Source organism: Suricata suricatta, chromosome 8, assembly GCF_006229205.1.
Source record: "Suricata suricatta isolate VVHF042 chromosome 8, meerkat_22Aug2017_6uvM2_HiC, whole genome shotgun sequence".
Lineage (NCBI taxonomy): Eukaryota > Metazoa > Chordata > Mammalia > Carnivora > Herpestidae > Suricata > Suricata suricatta.
In genome coordinates this window covers 41565198-41585295 of record NC_043707.1, presented here as the reverse complement: position 1 = coordinate 41585295, position 20098 = coordinate 41565198, and the positions used below count along the sequence as shown (strand labels likewise).

Sequence of the window (20098 nt, the reverse complement as noted above, 5' to 3'; positions counted from 1 at the left end):
GAGACTCGTAACTAACGAAGTCGCGGCGGTACCTGCTGCGGGAGACGAGCGCGCGGAGCGCTGGAGCAGGGCTCAGAGTCCAGCCCACGGCTGGCGGGGGAAGGGGACCCGGGAGTTGAAAGATCAGCCTGGGATCACGCTTCTAAACACAGAAGAGGGGAGGAAAAGAGGAGCTGAGGACTTAGAGGTTTCTTTCTTTGTCACTTACTAACACGGCACTGCACCCGTGTCTCACCCCGAGTGTTCTGCCTGTTTCCCGAGGCGCTAGGCCGGAGAAGGTGCGGCGCCGCTGGGCCAGCAGAGGGCGCCCCGCGGGCCGCGGTCCCTGAGGGACGACATGGCAGCGGCGCGGGTGCTGCTGCTCGTGTCCGGGCGCTCGGAGTCGCCGAGCTTCGCCCAGAGCGTGTGCGGCCTCCTGGGCGCCGGGCCGGGGCTTGGGCGGTGGCCCGCGCACTGCGCCTGGAAGCAAGGACGACTCGTCCTCTCGGACCAGCCGTTCCCAGGCGCCTGGGCCAGGCTTCCGCTCCAGGTCCGGAGAAGGGGCACGCGGGGGGTGGGGGGCAGGAGTGAAGAGTCGAAGGGGGAAGGGGAGACGGGTAGGGCGGGAACTGGCGGAAGGGGCCTGGTGTGCAAGGATCGCCCCGACTCGACCTCCTCCTCATCGCGTGGTGTTGCCCGACTTTTGCCCGGCTTCTGAAGCCTTAACCCTAACGGCTCCCTCCCGCCAGCGACCCCCTTTCTGCCCTTTTGCGGCCCTGGACCAGCAGCTCAGGGCTCGGGGGGCCGAGCTGCCCAGGAATCGAGGTGTGGATCTGGGTGTGGCCGTCCTTCTGCAGTCCAGCGACCAGGCCATCTTGTTAACGCGCAGGACACGCACCCTCCGCGTTTCTCCCAACCTCTGGGTACCCCCAGGTGAGTGCCCTGAGGACAAGATCCCAAGTCCGGGGAAGAAAGTGGCCCTTCACCCAACAGTGTTATTCCCAGTTTCAGAAGGAACCAGGCCCAGAAACGGGGTAGGTTCCCTTTTCACGAAGGATCACAGGGGCATCTGTGCCCACAGGAGGAGGGAGTGGTGGGAAGACTTGGTGGGGGTGGGGGGGTCCCTGGCCAGGAACACCACCACTTACCAATTGGTCCCAATGTTGTTGCAGGTGGGCACGTGGAACCTGATGAAGAGGTGACCAAACTGCTGACCCACCCTTCACCCTGCCCACAAACCCCGAGACCTCTGGGGCTGCCTAGGGTGTGGGCTGAGGGAGGGGCAAACAAAGGACTTGGCCAAGTCGGGCACCTGCCCTCTGACCTGCCCTCTCTCCCTCCCAGCTGTTGGACGGAGGGCTGCGGGAGCTCCAGGAGGAAAGTGGACTACAGCTGCCCCAGGGCCAGTTCTCCTGGGTCCCTCTGGGATTATGGGAGGTGAGACAGGAATGTGGTAAAGGTCCCTTCCTATTTAACCAAGAGCCCTAAACAATGTCTTCTGAGTCCTACCTGCCTGGGCCACAGGGGAAACATTAGGGGGTGGGGGGAGGGAATTTGGAGTCCCCAAATCTATCAGCTCCACCTGTGTCCCTCCTACACCGTCTCTGCCCTCTACTTCCTCAGCTGTATTTAGTCTCAGAAAGAGACCAGGAGTTCTCACTTTTGCTGTATTCTTCTCTTAGTCTGCGTACCCTCCCAGGCTGAGCTGGGGGCCCCCCAAATACCATCACATCATTCTCTATCTACTCGTGGCCTCCCGAGAGTCACAGCAGCAGCTACAGGTAGGGCCGGCAGTGCAGGAAGGGCTCAGGAGGCCCAGAAGCCTGGTTCTGTGACTAAGATGGCGGGGTGGGGAGGGATCAGAGATAACCAAGAAACCCAATAGCCCCTGCCCCTGCCCCAATTCTCTCTCCATTCCACGGATGGGCAGGCTGCGGTCAAGAACAGGCCTCCTGAGAGAGGCCGTGGCTGAGGGATCCACATGTCTGGCCCCAGGCCCGGATCCAACCAAACCCAAGTGAGGTGAGCGCCTTCATGTGGCTGGGACCAGATATAGCAGCTGTTGTGGCTGCCACAGAGAATGGGACAGAGACACCCAGACATCTGCCCCGGGAGCTACCTCCCTCTGTCCCGTAAGTAAGAGCTTCTTCCTGACCCTCCAAATAACCAACACAGACTCACTGGGAAGTTCCACCTCCCTCCCCTCCTTGGGAGAGAATTCTGCGTAGTGGGGGGAGATTTAGGGAGCGGGTGGGTCTGTTGATAATGAAGAGAGCACATGAGATCAAAGACACTGTCCCTCCAAGTCCAAGGGTTCCTGCTCTGACTGGCTGGCACTGACCACCTGAGTTCAACTCCCACTCTTCCGAAGGGGCAAGTCATTTAACCCCTGCCTTGAACCTGTCCCTTTCTGTAAAATGAGGTCACACCTGCCCAGCCAGCCCTCTCCTGGTGTGGCCGGGAGGACTCAGTGAAATGGGCTAAGCCACAAGGCACAGCCCAGACAGGGGCTGTCACTGTGCAGCGCAGTGGAGCTAGGGGAGGACGGAAGAGCTCGTCATCTGGCCTTGCCCACATCCACGCTGCTGCGGACGACCCCAACCACGGCGGCAGAAGGCATCGAGAGGGTCAGCTCAGGGACCAAGTTTGCCCTCAGGCTCTGGCTTCAACATCTGGGCAAGTAAAGGCCTTGGCTTCTCGGGGGAGGAGAGGGAAGAGTGCTCCTGGAAATGCTCAGTGGGACCCCCCACCACCACCACGTGAAAGCAGACCCAGGGCCTGCACGCAAGAATGGTTCCCCCCAACCAGGGATCTGGAAAGTGAGGTGCAGAACTCCCTCCCCTGCCCACCTCTGGAGACATTCACAGAACATTCATGACCTTTATTGTGGGTGAGAACTTTGCTACAACTTTGGGGATAAAAAGTAGAATTACAACATAATTCCCAGGCCGCAGAGGAGCCTGAAAAAGGAGGCTGGGGAGAGCGGGAAGGTCCCCCCACCTCCCCGAAAAGGTGCAGGATTAGCCAGACCTCAGCACGGGGCCAGGGGCCTTTAAAAGCTCAGGCCCCAGGCTGGTCAGTCAATAGCCACATTGTGAACTTAAATATATAAATAGAGACCCAGGCAGTAGGCCAGGCCCTGCTCCCCAACCCCAGGGGTCCAGAGCTAAGGCCCTATCTCCTCCGCAGTCATACTGGGAAGTAGGAAGCAGGGAAAGTCATCTTTGGAGTATTTTGGTTTTTCTTGTTTATGTACAAAAAAAAATCTGAAACCCAAAATAGAGTTCTCTGTCCATATGTCGGCCTGTCTTAGCTTCTCCACCTATCTGTTTGGCCAAAGAGAACGGAATGGACATGAAGAGACAGTGGACGCGGGGAGGGAAGGAACAGAACCATCAGTTTGGGGAAGAGAGGGCATCTGGGAGACAAGAGAAAGGCCCCTGCCCAGCCCCCCACCCCCCAGGCTCTAGTGGACTCAGCCCTTCCTTCAGCTCACCCCCCAATCATGTGTGCTTCCCACTGCCTAGGTTAACATGCCCAAAGGAATGTGCCAGCCATCTAAAGAACATTTCCAAAAATAGAACCCAGACGTCCTTAAAAAGAGGTTAAATATTAACCCTTTGGGTGCCGGCCTCGTAGAGATAAGGCCCAAACCAGGCATCCATGAAAGTCTTTCTGGCCTTTGGCCAAAGCCCCCCGAGGGGCTGAGGTGGCCAGGGGTCTGGACCCCACAGCATACTTGCTCAGTGAAGTTTCCATAATCCAAAGGACTCAGTCGAGGGAAATGATGTCTGACCGGCATCCAGTCAAAGAGGGACCTGAGGACAGGGGCCCTCCATGCCCCTCCCTCAAGGCCCCCCCAGGGGCCACAATGCTACTGACGCGGCCAGGAGGGGGTGCTGGAGTGGCACTGCGGTGAGAGCTCCCCAATGTGGGGGCTAGTGGGCCCAGGAAGTGGGAAGGGGTCCCTCGGTACTGGAAGAAGTGGCCAAGGGCATCCTGTTCGTCTAGCGAGGTGATGACGGAGGGACCATAGTGCTGGGAGGAACCAAGGGCACAGTTTAAGATTTTTCTCCTGACCTCACCCGGCCTCCCCATCACTCATCTCAGAAACAGCCAGGGAGAACTCAAGCCCTCCAGATCCCAAGGCAGCCTCTGGGAAGCAGTAGAGACTGTCTTTCTTTGCCCTGCTTCCCCACACCCTACCCTCTTCCCTGCCTTGAGACAGCGCCTCCAGCCTGCTAGGTTCTAGGCCTTGTGGGCGTCTGAAATGTGTGGAATGTCCGGCTGGGGCAGGCATGGCGCTCAATTGCACATGGGTTGGGGGGGAGGGGATGAGCAGTCAGAGGCAGAATTCTAAAATCTCTGGGGACCGAACAGTGACAAGGGATCGAAGAAGACATGGGTGAGACCCTGCGGAAGCACCAGTGAGGCCTAGGAGGCAAATAAAGTGCCTGCAGCCGCCCCCCAGCTCCCATCTTCCCTCACAGAGACACAGATTCAGTTCTCAGGGGAAAATGAAGGGGAGGGGCTCATCAGTGCCTAGAAAGCGAGCTACAGGGATCTTTGATCTTCATGGGAGAAGGGACCACTTACCTGACTCTCAGTCTGAAGGAAAGAAAATAAGTCTAAACCTGGTAGGAAAAGAAAAATCACGATCAACCTCTTGTCTGACCCCTTTATGGCCCAAACAAAAACCCCTTGGATTGTAGCCCTCTGCAAGACAGCGGAAGGCTTTGAAAAGGATCAGTGGTTCTGATCTGGTGTGAGGGCGGTGGCAGGGCGGAGCCAGCCTCATGATCAGTGTCCTACCTTGGATATCAGCCCCCAACGGGAAAGCGGGTGGGTACTCATGTAGAGGGAGACTGGACAGGAAGTCCCCACCCAGCGTGCCGACAGCAGGACTCCGTAGCACCGAAGGTGGCTGGTGACCCGATGTCAGGACTCTGAGGAGAGAGGAGGAGCTGGGCAGCTGCGAACCACACACACGCCCTCGCCCAGCTCAGCCTCCTCAGTCCCCTCACTGCCCAAGGCTCTGTCCAGGATCAGAAAGCACTCCTGACCTCCTCCTCTGCCCCTGCTGCTGCAGCCCCAGCCTATTTCTCATACCCTTTGCTTCCTGGGAGAGCAGGAATGGCAGCTGAGGTGACAGGGCAGTGCTTTTTGGTCGGGGGCAGGTCCTCCTCATCTGATGAACTCTCTATCGTCAGATCAATAACTTCCACCTTCTTCTTATTCTCTGATGGGCTGCTATCTTGGACTGGGCTGTACTGGAGGCCTATGGGTGGTAAGAGGGACTGGGTCTCAGAGAAGAGGCCATCCAAGGCTCAGTTCGGCTGGGGGATAGGGGGTCACTCACCATCCAGCCCATACCCTGGCGGGGGGCAAACCTCAGATGCCTCCTTCTTGGGTTTCATTGGACACCAGGATCCGTCTTCCATGAATTGTATCTCATCACAATCCGAACAGGAGTTAAGTATCTCCATGAATAAGCTGGGGGAAGAGGGAGATACGGGCATTCATGAGGCTGGGAGATGGCTGGGAACAGCAGCCAGTAAGTTCTCGGACTCACCTTCCTGAACCTCAGTTTCCTCATCTGTGAAACGGGGATATTATTCACCCCTACTCACCTCTCTTGAGTTGTCAGAATCAAATAAAGTATATAAAAGAGCTCTGCAAACTTTAAATGCTACGTTTTCCAAAAAATACATTCTAAGCACGTTATTCCATGTACTTGGGACAAGACAAAGGAGCAGAGATAAAGCACTTCATATATCATCTTAATGAGGGCACTGGGATGAGGGCACATCCAGATGCTCAAAAGAACATTTTTGCCAGTGAGAGGTCAGGTAGTTGTTATAGGCGATACGTTGTAACAGTTCAGAACACGGACTCTGCCACTCACTAACAATGGTGACTTTGAGCAAGATCATCTCTCTAGGCCTCAGCCTCCTCACCTGGAATGACAAGATCCATCTCACAGGGTTAATTATGAGCACTCAGTGAGATGAGGCATGCAATGCGCTCAGCACGATGCCTCATGCAGTAGATCCTCAGTGTTGGAAATCTGAGTTGACCCTGAACAACACAGGGGGTAAAAGCACTAACCTCACACAATAAAAAATCCATGGACGTCTTTTGACTCCCCCAAAACTTAATTACCAATAGCCCACGGTTGACCAGAAGCCTGACCATTAACCTCAACAATCAACACATTATTTTGTATGTTATGTGTATTATGTACTGTATTCCTACAACACAGCAAGCTAAACAAAATATTACAATCATCAAGAAGGGAAAATACCATTGATATTTACTGGACTATATTGAAAAAAATCTGTGTATAAGTAGACCTGGGTTGTTCAAGGGTCAGCTGTACATTATAAAGAGGATAAATTACATTTATACATATAAAGGGACGGACAGGTTAAGAGCTGGGCTTCACAGAAGGGAAGAAGCTATCCTGATCTGTTAGATGGGAGGGTTCCTAGTCGATGTCAATCGTAAAACGGAGCAGGATGCAGAGCAAACCTACCCATCAATGATAAGAGATTCATAAGGAGCTTTCTTGTCACACACAGGACACGTCCATGTTGGCTTCTTCTCATTCATCTGGAGATAAAGGGCAGCATCGAAACTCTGGAGGTGGGCGCAGGTGAGGGCACGACAAGGGACCGTCAGGCGCATCTTCCCTAGCTGAGAGGAGACAAGCGCTCTTGTCACAGTCCCCCCATCCTGGGAAGCCTCACTCTAGTAGCCCCAGGAGCCCTTATCGGGGTCTGGAGTTTAACCCAACCAACCTCCCTTCTCATCTCCCTTATACCCACCGGGCACATGAGTGACACCCGGAGACTTGTAGTGGCCACCTCACTGTCCGGGTCAGCGGTCAATTTCTCCTTGACTGCAACAAGAATGAGGCCAGAGCCACGGGGTCAGCAAAGCAGGAGATGAAGCCCCCGGGGGGTGGTGAGGCCAGAAGCAGATGGCTCTGGCCGAGCGAGAGGCAGCTGGGCCGAGTGCCTCTGGGGACCAGTGGGATGCCACATGGAGGTGGTCTTTGGAGGCCAGCGTAAGATCACATGAAGGCTGGGTGTCCGGGAGAGATTTCCCCTTCCCCAAAGATGCTTAAATATAGCTGGGTGACACTTTGGCAGAGATGCCTTAGAGGGAACTGAAGCACCAAAAGAGGGTTAGATTAGATGATCCTTGGACTCTTCCCACTCTCAAGACGCCATATGCCAGCAGAGCTGGAGGCCGGATCTGGGACGCACAAAGCAGATGTATAACGGAGAGTGAGAGGGTGTCACTCAGGGCCTGGGAGTGGTCTGACTTCTCAGCCATGAAGATTGGTAAGGGGGGAGGGGGAGGGGGAGGGTTCCTGTGAGAGGTTGGGTATATTGTCACAGGGGGAGTATGGGTTTGCCGATAAAGTCTGGAGGACCAAGAAGACTTGGATCCAAATCAGAGTGGGAAGAGGGGCAGGACCTTACTCAGTGCCCGAGAGTGGTCTGGGTTCCGGATACCCTTTGCTCTGAGTTTCTGTAGAAGGGTCCCTGCAGTCAGCTGCCTCACCAGGTACACAGACAAGGAGTAGTTCTACGTGGAGGCAGGGGAGGCGATTAGCATTTGCTCTGCACATCACCGCCACCCCCACCACCAGCACCCCAACGCCTTGTCCCATGAGGACCAGAGACAGCGGGTTAAGGCAGAAAGATCCATAAAGAGGAAGGTGTTTGTTTCCCCAACCCGAGACACCGGATGGCACCCCCTCACACCCTGCAGGCTTCTCCAGGCTCCCTGCCTCAGCCCTGCTCACCCGTCCAAACTCAGAGGACCAGTTGACCACGATGGTGTTGGGAACGGTGGCCGAGAGTCGAGCCAGGGGTGTGATGTTGATGGGGCGGCTGGGCCTCTTGGGCTCAGCCCCATTCTTGGTAGGGGGAAGGTAACCCTGGGGAATGGAGGGAGGTCTCTCAGGCTACTCACTTCCTGGAGGGAAGGCCAGCTTACTCAGTGACCAAGGAGAAGGGGGCCCCAAAACTAGAGTACTATCTAGGGTTGTGGGTGGGGTTTACTCCTGGGGAGGAAGGAGAGCTTATTCATTGGCCAAAGAAATGGACCAACTCACTGAGTTCCTGATTGGAAAGAAAAGGGACACCCCACTTCTTCCAACTCTCAGCTCTGAGATCATCACTTCAGAGAAGTATTCCTTGAACCTTTGGGTTGGAACAAATGTCCCTCCTCCGAATCCTGACAGAACACTGTGTATCAGCCCTATCTTAGTAGCCTCTAGATTATATTGATCGATCAGTAAACTGAGTACCCACGATGTACCAGGCACTGTAGTAGGCGTGTCTCTTTCCTAATAGGTTTGTAGTGGACATTCAAGAACTGAAACAGGGAAAAGGTTACGGCCAGAAAAAAAGAACATTTACCGGCAGGGGGCATAGCTTCCCATTGACCTTGACAAAGAGGTTGGGGGGGAAGTAATCTTCCTGGGGGCAGCTGGTCTCACAGAGACAGAACCTGGTAAGAGATGAGAGAAGAGGAAATGGTGGGGGAGATGCTTTCTTGAGTTGCAGGTGGTGGAAAGACTGAGGATCTCAGTCAGCCAGTCACAGATATCTGTAGCCCTCAGCATCCAACAGGAGTCCCAGGGTTGGAGTGGATGTAGCAGAGCCGGGTTAGCCCCTGGCAGGATCTATCACACCCTTATTTCATTCCCACTCCCAATGGGAGCCCGGCCCAGAAGGAGAGGGGAGGGTCAACGCACCTTAGCTGCACCTGTATAGTATAGTCACATTTGGCTCCTGGCAGAACCTCTCTGTGACAAGAAGGAGAGGGAGACATGTCAGGATGTGGCCCCTGGAAAGCAGGGCTGAACAGAGACACAGAAAGTTAAATGTCCAGGGGACACAGAAGAGACACACCAGAGAATGAGAGACAAAGCAGGTACAGGAGGATGGACAGGCAGGAGAACAGGGCAGGAGAGAAGAGAGTGAGGGGTAACAGCCCAGGTCATTCAGTGGGGAGATCTCTACCTGGAAGTGAGAATCTGCTGCACTTGCTGGGGCGTGAGGGCGAAGGTAAAGTGCGCCTCTTCAAACCGCTGGCTGGAAGTGGACGCTGGGGACACAGAGAGGTGGTTATTCCCGACCCAGGCTTCCCTTCCCATGGGACTAAAAGCTAAGAAAGGCTTGGGCAAGAGGCACAGAGGGAGGAGGAAGGTGGAGGAAGACAGAGCCATACCAAGGGTGGTAGGCCGGATGAGCTCCCCATAGACTTCATAGAAGGGCAATGGCTTCATGGTGACGTCAGGGTGCACAGGCTGGGGCAGAGGCGGATGCATGTCTACTTCCCGCTTGGGGCCCAGCAGGGGGCTGGGGGCCAAGAGGGCCGGGGCAATGGGAGCCATAGGACCAGGTGAGCCAACAGGAGGGGTACCCGGGGGCAGAGAGAGCAGGGAGAGATCAGAGGGCCCTAGGGTCTTTCGGGGGAAGCGTCGACGATAGAGTTCTTTGATCTTCATCTGGACGCTGGGGGCGCAGCTGGACTTGAGCAGGTGCAGGGCCTTGGCCAGGAGCTCGTGCTTCCGTCCACTCTTGTTGCGGCCAGCAAAGCCGAGCAGCACCTGAAGCTCAGACACCCGGAAGCTCATCACCATGTGCTGTGGAGAACACAGACACTTGAGAATCCTGCCAACGATGCCAGGCCGAGCTACCCAAGAGGCTATGCCTACTTCTGGCCCTGCACTCATCAGAAAGATGTTCTGCAGTGGGTGACAGCCCGACAGCCAACTTGGCCCAAAGGACGTCTCAGTCCCATTTCAGCAACCCTCAGTTCAACCTTACCACCAGCCCCCCCAGAGTGGGTGTAGCCCTATCTCCTATGCCCCTAAGATGGCCAGGTGGGGCAGGGGGCAGGCGGCATGCCATCCACATGCACACCTCTCTGAATCCACTATGGCCTCCTCTCCCCATCCCTGCCTTGAGCCTACATGCTCCTTTAAGCTGCTTATCTCCGCTCCTGCTCTTTTTCAGAATCTCAGACCCATCGAGCTTCCTGGGGAAGAAGCGAGGAGACAGGAAGAAGGAGGGGGAGAAGGGGATTCAGGCCAGACGGCCCCACAGCGAAGAAAGGGGACAGTTGGCTGGAGGATTGTGCCCCCACGGTAAACCCCTCCCAACACCTCAGTCCACCTCGGCTATTTCCAAGGCCCTGAACCTTTTGTGGCCAGCGTTTCCAGGTCAGGGTTCAATGTGTGTAACTCCCCCAAATCCTTCCTACGCATTATTTACATAAGCACCCCTCCCTCAGTCCTATTTTTCAGGGAGATAGGGAACAAAATCCTGGGGTGAAGGGCTTAATGGTAAATCACTGCATCCAGGTTACCTCCTTGATTACCTACCTGTTTACTCCACCTGCTAAGAACTAATATCCTGTCTCTCTTCTACTTAGAGAGTAGAGAACACACGAAGGTCTTTCCCCTCCAAAGTGGGGGAAGAGGACAGGACAGAACCGCAAGTTCCCCTTAAAGGCAGCTGAGCCCAGGGCATTAGACCTCAAGCCCACCAAGAAGTATGGCTCCATTTCAAAAGGGCAGAATAAAGCCAGGAGGCAGGGGGATGAACCCAATGGTTTCGTAAGGTTCGGTGACATGTCCTCAGATATGGTTGCCCCCAAGACTGTGGCAGTAGGAGGGGACAAAAAGCTTTCTCCTTAAAGGACACTCTCCCGTGAATCTCTGGGAGACTTTGGCATGGGCAGGCCTTGCTAGCCTTCCCCAGTTCTCCCCCTCACAGGGGGTTTTAGGGTTTTGGACCCCTTTTGAGGAATGCGATGAAAAACGTGTTCTTCTACCTTTCTCCCCACCCTTATTTCCTCTGTCCCGTTTTTAGTTCTCCATTAGTTTTGTCAAGAACCTCCCCCTCTCTACCCCATAGTTTCACACTCCTCCACGTCTCCGGTCTCTGCCCCAAGACACCGATTCACCTCGGTCTCAGCCTCCGGGAGGCTTCGGCCCCACCCCTCGATCTAGCCACCCGCACAGCCCCGCCTCCTAGATCTCAGCCGCCTACTGGTGCTTCCCCAGGCTCGGAACCCGGGAGCAGCCCCAAAGCCTCCAACCAGCATGTCCCCGAGGAGCCTCCCGTACACCTGCCCCCCAGTCCCATTCCCACATCTGCCCCCTACTGTCGCATCTCTTGGCCTCGATCGACGCGCCTCCTAAGCTTCTACAGCAGCTTTCACCCCTCGCCCTCCTCTCACCTCCGCCCCTACTACCAAACCCGACTTCTACCCCGCGTCCCCGCCCCCTGAGCCTCGGCCCCCAACAGCTGCAATTCCCCTCGGCCCCACCCCTACATCTGCCCCGCGGCCCCGCCCCCGGAGCCCAGCCGCAGCGCGGTCCTCGCCCACAGCCGCTTCTCTCCCACCCACGGCAGCCGGTCGCCGCCACGTCTCCAGCTCCCTCCCGAGCCCTCAGCACCCCGTCTCGGCTGCTTCCCCGACTCGGCGTTCCGCCGGGCTCAGTCCAGATGGGGATGGGGGAGGGGGCCGATACCTTTAATTCGCCCAGTTCCGCCATCTTGAGACATCGCAGGCGCCCGAGCCTGAGCCCGAGCTCAGGCCCAGGGACCGGCGCACAACTCTCCACCCCGGCGCCGGCCGCAAATGCCGCCTGCTCCGCCCCGTCCGGCCCCCTACACCTCCCCTTCCCGGCCCCGCCCGCCCGGCTCCGGACAGGCCCCAGCCTCGGCCCCTCCCTCCACGGCTGGACCCAGCCCCTGCACGTCTTTGGCCCCGGTGCAAGACCGGAGGGAGCGTAGCCCGAAAGATCGCGGGGTCCCCAGGGGTACTGGAGAGGGGGCGGAACCCAAAGTGCCTGGGGGAGGCAGCTTTGCCACGCCGAAGTTGGGAGGGGATGAGTTTTTAGGGAGCCAGAGGTACTTGAAATATGGAGGGAAAGTATCGAGAACTGCTAAAGCTCAGAGAAATGGGGGAGGGGTGGCGAAGTTGGAGCGAATACCCTCATCTTCCCCTCCACAAGTTTAGCCGGCTAAAGTCAAGAGTTCTGCCAACTCGGGAAATGAGTGAGATCTGATCCATCCAGAGAAGCGATGCAGTTGGGAACAGTTCGTTTCAAGACGGCGATCCTCAATCCTTCGCCCCTACCCCCACCCCGCCACCAACCCACTACAGTGTTGCTCGTGGTTCCGCCGTAGGACTCCGACTTGGCAGCAGAAAAAAAGTTTGGTGCGATGAGCGGGACTTACCAGCACAGTTGCAGGGAGCGGGGAGGGGGCTCGAGAAGCTCGGAGGGTGAGCTGGGGAGGTGGGGGGAGGGGGGCCCGCGCCGCTCCCCGCGGTCTACGACGCTGGAGGTCGGTCCGGCAGCTGGACGCTGCAGCCGCAGCTCCGCCCGGACGGGAGCTCCGCCCGGCCCAGCGCTGGGGCTCAGGCCGCCCCCTCCGGAGCGAGCCCGCCGGGGCTGCGGAGACTGAGGGAGGGGGCGGAGTCTAAGGCGGGAGGGGGCGGGACTCCCAGCCCGGCGCTGAGAGATTAACTCCTCCAGCGAGTGGATCCGAAGGTAGGACCTTCTTGCATCTCCTCCTCGCTGGTCCTCTGACTCCTTGCGCTGGTGTGCACCGGGGTGGATTCGTGCTGCAAGGAAGACCCGGGGGGACCGGGATCGGCCCGCTCCAAGAGGTTCCTATTTGGAATGAGACTCTTCTCCCTGGGGGAAAGCCTGAGCTACTAGAATCCAAAGTGTACCTGAGCCCTGACTCTACCTGGGGTCCCTCACCCCCTAGCCGGAATACACAGACTGTCACCAGAGCCCCCACGCCGTTGGTGTAGCTGAAGGTAAACAGATGGGAGGTTTTCTTACCCAAATGAGTCATCCCTCTTCCCCTCTCTAAACTACTTGCTCTTCTTCAAAGCCTCTGACCTTCCAGAGACCCAATTCTCAACCAAGCTAATCACTCAATTTTTGAGCCTTTTACCCAAACTAGATACTAGGAAAACGCATAGCATTTTACAGTTAGTTGGCTGGGACCCAAGCAACAGTGTCATTTGTTCAACAAACATTTGAATACTGTTCAGAGATTGTTAGGCGCTGAGGACATGAAAAGCCTTTCAGGAGCTCAGTTTAGCAGCCACTGCAAGACTGTTAAACCTGTACTTGGCAAGGGCTGCCAGGGTGGCTTGATCAGCTGAGAGTCAGACTCCTGATGTGGGCTGAGGTCATGATCCCAGGGTGATGGGATGAAGGCTCACGATCGGCTCAGTGTGGAGCCTGCTTAGGATTCTCTCTCTGCCCCTCTGCCCTACTCACATTTGCTCTCTCTCTAAAACAAACAACAAAAAACACTTATAATTGGTATAAAATAGCACTTTAATAAATAATATAAATAACCATCTTATTTAGATTAAACTTCAGTATAATCATTCCCGTGAGACCCCACCCAAACCACAAGAATGAAGGTTCAAGCCTACCAATATCCCCAGGTACCTGTTGAATTGGACCATTACCAAGTACCTTGGGGATTTTGTCCCTGGGTAAGACGTGCACCCCCTCCTGACACTCAGGTTCTTTCCTTGCTGTTTGCTGCCAGCAAAGTAAGACCTCAAGCTAAACTCAAGCTCAAGTATTTGGTTCTAAATTCCAATTGCCCCTTGCAACACTTGAGTCTTTGTCAGTCCCTAAGCTCATTTTTTTGTTCTGCTCAGTCATATAGATCAAAAGTGACTATGGGGATGCCTGGGTGGCTCAGTCTGTTTAGCGTTGACTTTGGCTCAGGTGATGATCTCATGGTTTGTGAGTTTGAGCTCTGTGCTGACAGTGCAGACCCTGGTTGGGATTCTCTCGCTCTGTCCCTGTCCCTCTTGTGGATGTGCTCTCTCCCTCTCTCTCTCTCTCTCTCGAAATAAATAAACTTTTCTTAAGAAGTTACTATGGACTAGTTTGTATCTTCTAGAATTTTCAGTGATTTGGAGGGAAGGATAAAAAAAAGAAGGTTGATTGTTTGGGAGTTATGTTCATTATCTTGATTGTGTGATGGGTGTTATGTATGAGTATACACATATGTCAAAAGTTATCAAATTGTACACATTAAGTACGTGTAGTTTACTGAATGGCAGTCATAATTCATTAAAGCTGTAAAAATGTCAAAGAAAAAAAGGAAGTCAACCACACCTTGAATCCTAGTAGTTTCCTAAAGAAGGGAGTAATTGGAGGTTGTAAGTTCCAGCATCCCTACAGGAAAACTGAGAAGTAGGAACCAGGACAAGTCTGTAAGGACAAGAATCTTTTCTGAGATGTTCACTCTCTCGTCTGAGCCTGGCCCATAGTAGACTCATTCAATATCACTTTAATGAATTAATGTTATCAGGCAAAGGAGGGAGACTCTGAATCAGGACTAAGTTCTGGACTGGAGACATTCAAAGCCATAGTCTGATGCCATCGTGGCAACCAAACTTCACCTCCTCTCACCCATATACTCCAACATTTGAAGCCTGAAGAACAAGGGGGGAGCAAAAACAGGAGTCCGAAGTCCCTACCCAAGTCCCATTCAGCAGACAGCCTAGGAGGGATGGGGGCAAAATTAGGACTAGAGTTACTTTGGGACAGAAAGATTTATTTATGAAAACAAGGAAAATTTCAGGGCTTGGGGCTGTTGGGATAAGAGTTTATGGGGTTGTTCAGAAGGACACTGTTTGGGAAGACCAGGGGCTGGAGAACATTCCATCCTGTGTTAGCATTAACATCACTGCCTGTTCCCATAACTCAGCCATCCTGGGATCAGCTTCCGTTACCAAAGCTGCTTCCTGACTCCTACTTGAACTTGGCCAAATCATCTCCCCCTGTCTTGACCCCTCTCTCAAGTTTCTCCATTCTTCCCACCCCACACTCCATAAATAATAAGGATTGTAACAGTCTTTTGATATTCTTTGGTAACCGCAGGAAGGGAAAGAAAGGTTCTGTTCCCTTCATAGAAATGATTCGAATCTTTCTGATGCTCTTCCTCTGGCAGCGGTACCCTCTCCTTCTCCATCAACCCCTCCGGTCTCCATCCTTCCTGCCTGGAAGCAGTCCTGTGCCCATTCCAACAAATCCCAAAGCCGACCCTCATCCTCTCTAGGACAGGATTGACACCCTGCAGCTCTCTTCTGGACCAAACCCTGGAGCCAGGCCCTGCAGCACCCTGGTCTTCACAGCAGCCCCTCCCCACTCTCCCCTCAGCCCAGTCAGGCTGTTTACTGCCAAACTGTGGCCTCCCACCCAGCGTAACCCAGCAGGGGGTGGGCCGGGAGAAGGACCAAGGAAGGATCCACACCCACAGTTCCAGACTGGGGAGGAACTTGCTGCCTCTCTCACACCTAGCAGTCTGGCTGGTGGAAGGGCAGGCAGGGGAGGAGACCCATAGTGGCCAAGATAGATACATTTTTTTTCAGTCTGAGAACTGGAGAGAAGTCAGCTCTGTGTATCCCTTTCCCCGGGATCAGACTTTTCACCCTTCTTTATACCTGGGCAAAGAACACGGACCGTGTGAGCCCTTGGGCCTCAGCTCTATATGTCTGGTTTGACACACAAATATTTTAGATTCTACATCTTGAAGAAAAAAATCCAGGTGTCTCAATCTCTCCTCCTTAAAAAAAAGACAGAGGATTCAGGAATCACAAGATAGAGAAAAAAAGATTAGAGACAGATCTGAGAAAGAGAAAGTTAGAGGGTCCACCTCCATTTTCCCAGAGCGCTGTGTTTCAAACTGTGGGTCTTGACCCATTGGCGGATGTATTTGGAGCAATGTTTGTTTCAGTGGAGAGTAATAGCAAAGAACAGCCTAGAAGGAAAATAGTAAGGGTGACTACTATTTCACATAGATGCACCATGATATAGTGTTACTTCTTACTATGGATCATAATCAAAGTTTGAAAGCTGCTGACTTTGGGGGCCATTGGTGATTTAAAAAAAAAAAAAGGTTTCCTTCCCCTACTCGCCTTTGAATAGAGAAAACAGGGACACACAACACCACACCACCTCCTGCTTTATTTTCCATAGAGCTGGCCTCTGTGCGTCTCCTCTGGTCTCACCCATGCTGACTCCAGGCTTCAGGTTCTCAGGTCTGGGGTCCATAATGTCAGGTGGAACCCCACCCACGCCATCCTCACGCCTGCCCCCATCCTCCAAAGCCTGATGGAGCCTCTGGGAATCAGAGACACTCTTACTCCCTGAAAGAAGAAATTCAGGAGTGAGATGCACACACTTCCATCTCCTCAGCCTCCTCCCACCCACACCAAGATGCTAAAGGGGATGTCATCTACCTGGACCTGAGAAGACGGACAAGGGCAGCAGGAAGAGTCGGGGGGTGACTACCCTCTGAATGAATGATGTGCAAGTGAAGGAGAGATTCTAGGGTTCACAGAGTCCACCCTAGCAAACAACTCCTTGCCACTCTGCCATCATGACCATCTGTCACTGGCATCTCTAGCCCAGGCCTTAGGAGAGCCACTCAGCAAGTCTCTGTCCCCATCCCACGTTGGTCCCCTTCGGTCTTCTTGCTCCCTGCCTCCCCCCTCCACCCAGTGATTCCCCAGATTGTCTTCTCAAGAGACCTCACTTCAAAGGCTCTACAACCCACAGGGCTCCCCAGTGCCATCACCACATGGGGCCAAAGGAGACTCCAATTCCCATCTGGAAGCCTCTTTTAGCATGTCCTTTCTCCAGGCTCCTTCCCCCATCACCCCTGACCCACAACTCACAAGGGAGAAATTGGGGGACATCGCACACCCCTCCGGGCAGCAACTACCTCACTCCTCCCGTATGCTGAGGATTCGCAGTAGGATATTGTACACATCTTGCTCCATGTAACCCTGTGAGTGGCAGGAAGGAAAGAAAAGGAGATGAAAAAACAGAAAATGGGGAGAGAGAGATAAGGATCGTTGTGAGGTATAGTGGAGTGCTGTTCTACTAACTACGCCCCCTGGTGTACAGTATGTGACCCTCTCTACGGCTGTTTCCTAGTCTTCACAAGAAGATAATGAGGTCTACTTTCCAGGACTCCTATGAAGGTTAAAAGCTATGATTATGAAGCAGAGCACAACAGATGTCCTATTCTTTGTAGCTGTTATTCTTCCTAAAAAAGGAACAAGCCACCCACCTCTCTTCCTTGGTGAAGGATCATTTGGCTCAGGATGAAACTGAGAAAGGGCATAAGGGACAGGAAAAGGCTTTACAGTGCATCAGGGAATTGATGAGGAAAGGCAACTCACATTCACGCACAACTGTTTTTGAGCTACCTAATGAGACCCAGAGACCCAGCACTGAAACATCTAAAGTCCAGCTTTCTGGGGCACCTGGTGGTTCTGGTGGCTAAGCAGCCGACTCCTGATACTGGCTCAGGTCATGATCTCGCGTTCATGAGATCCAGCTCTGTGTCAGGCTCTGCACTGAACTTGGAGCCTGCTTGGGATTCTCTCTCTCTCTCTCTCTCTCTCTCTCTCTCTCTCTGCACCCTCCCCTCAAAACAACTAAACATCAATTTAAAAAATAAATAAAAATAAAGTCCAGCTTTCCAAGAAGTGACAGGCATGTGCGGGTAGGAGGAGGGATCCCAAATGCCATACCCCCCTGCCTAGCTCTCCGACCCTACTCCCTCCCGTGCTCACCTGAGCAGCATCTAGCAGGTGCTTCCTATAGGCGGAGATGATCTCTTCGTGGTTCTTCTGGGAATCCTGGGAGTGAGCATCAGTGAGAGATTATGCGCCCACCATACGGTACACCCACGCTGACATGACACCCCCCCCACACACATAGCATGAGCAAAGAATGAAGTGGTCAGTTGTCCCACAGAGTCCCCCTCGGCCCATCACTGGCCCAGCCTGGCCCACTGCCTGGCCAGGCCTCTGCAAATCCCAGAATCGTCCCCACGCATACATCACTGCCATGGGCCACCCTCTCTTCTAGCAACGTCCATTTCCCTGAGGGGCCAAAACACACCTGCAGCTGCAGGGCAAGGCGAGCGTTCTCTCCTCGCACTGCCAACACCTCCTCTGAGAGTTGCTCCAGCTTCTTCAACAATTCCTTGATCTGAGGCCAAAAGAAAAGAAAGGGAACTGATGAGGCCCAGGTCATTTCCCACCCTGATACCGCCCAGGGTCAAGGTCAGCTTCCTTTTATTGGGTACATACTATGCGCCAGAAACTTTTACACACAATTCATACTCAAAACAGCTCCTCTTCTGTCCTGGAAAGAATAATACCTCTCTGAGGGAAGTATTATTATTCACATTTTATAGATAAGGAGACTGAGTTAAGTCATTTGTCACAATCATACAGCTAACAGGTAATGAAATAATGACTTGAACGAAGAACTCTTTGAACTCATAGTCAGTGCTCTTAACTCTGTACTGAATCCTGACCTACTTGTGGCTGCTGACCACTGAGGGAAAGAGAAAAACCGCTGTGGTTTGTGAGGCTGAGGCACACACTTGGTTAATGATAACCAGCAGTAATAGCAACGGTGCTGGTAGAGACAATAAAAATAGCCAACTTTTGAGGGGCGCCTGGGTGGCTCAGTCAGTTGAGCATCCAACTTTGGCTCAGGTCATGATCTCACGGTTCATGAGCAAGCCCACAGCGGGCTCTCTGCTGTCAGCCTATCAGCGCAGGGCCCGCTTTGGATCTTCTGTCCCCCTCTCTCTGCCCCTCTCCTGCTTGCACTCTCCCCAAAATCAATAATAAGAAAAAAGACAGCTAACTTTTATTTAGTGAATAGTTGCCATTTACCAAGAAATTGTTTAGAGTATTTTAAATATCATATCTTATTAATGTAATCCTCATGACAATCCTTTTATTGTCCCCATATTGTAGATGAGATTATAGACCAAGCCTAGATAAGAGACTTAGAGGTTTAGATAACACATCCAAGATCAAGTGGTAAGTTTTGAAGCTGAAATTCAAATCCAGACATTGCCTTTCTCCACTATTTTCTTTTGCACATTTGTCTACATTCATCTTTTCCTTCAACACCAACACAAAATTTCTCCTGTCTTTAAATAGCCCCGCCCCAAGCAGGAAGGGGAAGAAGGAGGAGCTACAAACTAGTCTAGTTTTCTTTCTTTTTTAATGTTTATTTATTTCTTTTTTCAAAATTTTTAAATGTTTTATTTCTTTTGGAGGGAGAGAGAAAGAGAGACAGCGTGAGCAGGGGAGGGTCAGAGAGATAGGGAGACACAGAATCTGAAGACAGGCTCCAGGCTCATGAGCTAGCTGTCAGCACAGAGCCTGACGCGGGGCTCGAACCCACAGACCATGAGATCATTACCTGAGCCAAAGTCCGATGCTCAACCGACTGAGCCACCCAGGCGCTCCTATTTATTTCTGAGAGATGGGGGGAGGGGGGGCGGAGGGTAGGAGGTGGGGGAGGTGGGGCAGAGAGAGAAAGGGAGACACACAATCCAAAGCAGGCTCCAGGCTCTGAGCTGTCTGCACAGAGCCCGACGGGGGCTGGAACTCACAAGCTATAAGATCATGACCTGAGCCAACCTTAGCCGACGGAGCCACCCAGGTGCCTCTAGTCTACTCTTGTAACCCTATCAGTCCCTGAGTCACCTCCTCAGAACCCTAGCAAAACCACAGGAACCCACCACATCTGCAGGCCTCTTCCAGGCCGAGACAGCGTATCCACTGTTTAACTGAACGTACTAATAAACCGCAATAGTCCAGGGCAGAGGCCAGCTCTGGCCGCCCTGCTTGCAACCCCGGGTCCTCAGTTGGAACACCTAATCCCCCTCCTCTCTGCGATTTATACCTTAACCTCACCTCCAATCTTAACCCCGGATCCCGGGGGACACCACGTGGTCCTTGCCAATGAGGAGCGTTCAGTTCCGAGGGTGTGAAACTGACTAAACAAAGGCAGCCTTGACTGCCCAGGAGCCTTCCCGAATGGCGCCTGGCGCGCTCACCTTGGCCTCCTTGTCCCGGCAGGCCCCGATGAGGTGCTCCACCTTGCCTCTGAGCACCTCGGCCGTCTTCTCGAATTGTTGCGAGCGCGCGCGAGCGTCGGCCGCCTGGCGCTCCTGCTCCACGGCCCGCGCCGCCAAGTCCGCGCCGCGCC

General features: G+C 53.8%; 3 protein-coding genes and 1 long non-coding RNA gene across 7 annotated transcripts in view; 2 read left to right on the top strand and 2 right to left on the bottom strand.

The window, feature by feature from the left end:
- Positions 1–326: 326 nt before the first annotated feature.
- NUDT17 (nudix hydrolase 17) lies at positions 327–3258 on the top strand. Of its 3 annotated transcripts, none has more exons than XM_029947895.1 (7): positions 327–529; positions 729–912; positions 1152–1177; positions 1324–1416; positions 1662–1760; positions 1975–2111; positions 2509–3258. In XM_029947895.1, the coding sequence occupies exons 1-7, from the start codon at positions 338–340 to the stop codon at positions 2855–2857; spliced, it is 1080 nt and encodes a 359-aa protein (XP_029803755.1). In that variant the 5' UTR covers positions 327–337; the 3' UTR covers positions 2858–3258. The 3 variants fall into 3 exon arrangements, with proteins under 3 accessions (XP_029803755.1, XP_029803757.1, XP_029803756.1); XM_029947897.1 differs by having other exon boundaries at positions 2504–2760; XM_029947896.1 differs by lacking the exon at positions 1662–1760.
- Positions 2846–12479, bottom strand: PIAS3 (protein inhibitor of activated STAT 3). Of its 2 annotated transcripts, none has more exons than XM_029947894.1 (14): positions 12255–12479; positions 9229–9646; positions 9021–9105; positions 8753–8803; positions 8415–8505; positions 7796–7930; positions 7470–7575; positions 6807–6880; positions 6515–6675; positions 5339–5472; positions 5089–5257; positions 4792–4925; positions 4576–4613; positions 2846–4017 (listed from the first exon to the last, which is right to left on the bottom strand). In XM_029947894.1, the coding sequence occupies exons 2-14, from the start codon at positions 9641–9643 to the stop codon at positions 3751–3753; spliced, it is 1860 nt and encodes a 619-aa protein (XP_029803754.1). In that variant the 5' UTR covers positions 9644–9646; positions 12255–12479; the 3' UTR covers positions 2846–3750. The 2 variants fall into 2 exon arrangements, with proteins under 2 accessions (XP_029803754.1, XP_029803753.1); XM_029947893.1 differs by lacking the exon at positions 12255–12479 and adding an exon at positions 11543–11646.
- Positions 10023–10614, top strand: LOC115298788. Its single transcript, XR_003911855.1, has 2 exons — positions 10023–10225; positions 10438–10614. It is a non-coding gene; the product is annotated as an uncharacterized LOC115298788 (long non-coding RNA).
- Positions 12480–16011: 3532 nt separating the features above from the next.
- ANKRD35 (ankyrin repeat domain 35) overlaps positions 16012–20098 on the bottom strand; it is a 15777-nt gene continuing 11690 nt past the window's right edge. The window contains exons 11-15 of the mRNA XM_029945782.1: positions 19947–20095; positions 17981–18070; positions 17650–17715; positions 16744–16854; positions 16012–16212 (exon numbers count right to left, since the gene is read on the bottom strand). Of these exons, the coding sequence (XP_029801642.1) occupies positions 16792–16854; positions 17650–17715; positions 17981–18070; positions 19947–20095 (368 nt within the window). The 3' untranslated portion in view covers positions 16012–16212; positions 16744–16791. The remainder of the gene's footprint in view (positions 16213–16743; positions 16855–17649; positions 17716–17980; positions 18071–19946; positions 20096–20098) is intronic.

Excerpts from the sequence above, each read along its gene's own strand:
- NUDT17 (XM_029947895.1), top strand. The coding sequence starts at position 338 with ATGGCAGCGGCGCGGGTGCTGCTGCTCGTGTCCGGGCGCTCGGAGTCG. Across the intron at positions 530-728 it reads GGGCCAGGCTTCCGCTCCAG|CGACCCCCTTTCTGCCCTTT; the intron begins GTCCGGAGAAGG and ends CCCTCCCGCCAG. Across the intron at positions 1,178-1,323 it reads ACGTGGAACCTGATGAAGAG|CTGTTGGACGGAGGGCTGCG; the intron begins GTGACCAAACTG and ends TCTCCCTCCCAG.
- PIAS3 (XM_029947893.1), bottom strand. The coding sequence starts at position 11,566 with ATGGCGGAACTGGGCGAATTAAAG. Across the intron at positions 7,931-8,414 it reads GGAAGCTATGCCCCCTGCCG|GGTTACCTTCCCCCTACCAA; the intron begins GTAAATGTTCTT and ends TCCATTCCCCAG. Across the intron at positions 5,473-6,514 it reads GAATCTCTTATCATTGATGG|CTTATTCATGGAGATACTTA; the intron begins GTAGGTTTGCTC and ends CTCTTCCCCCAG.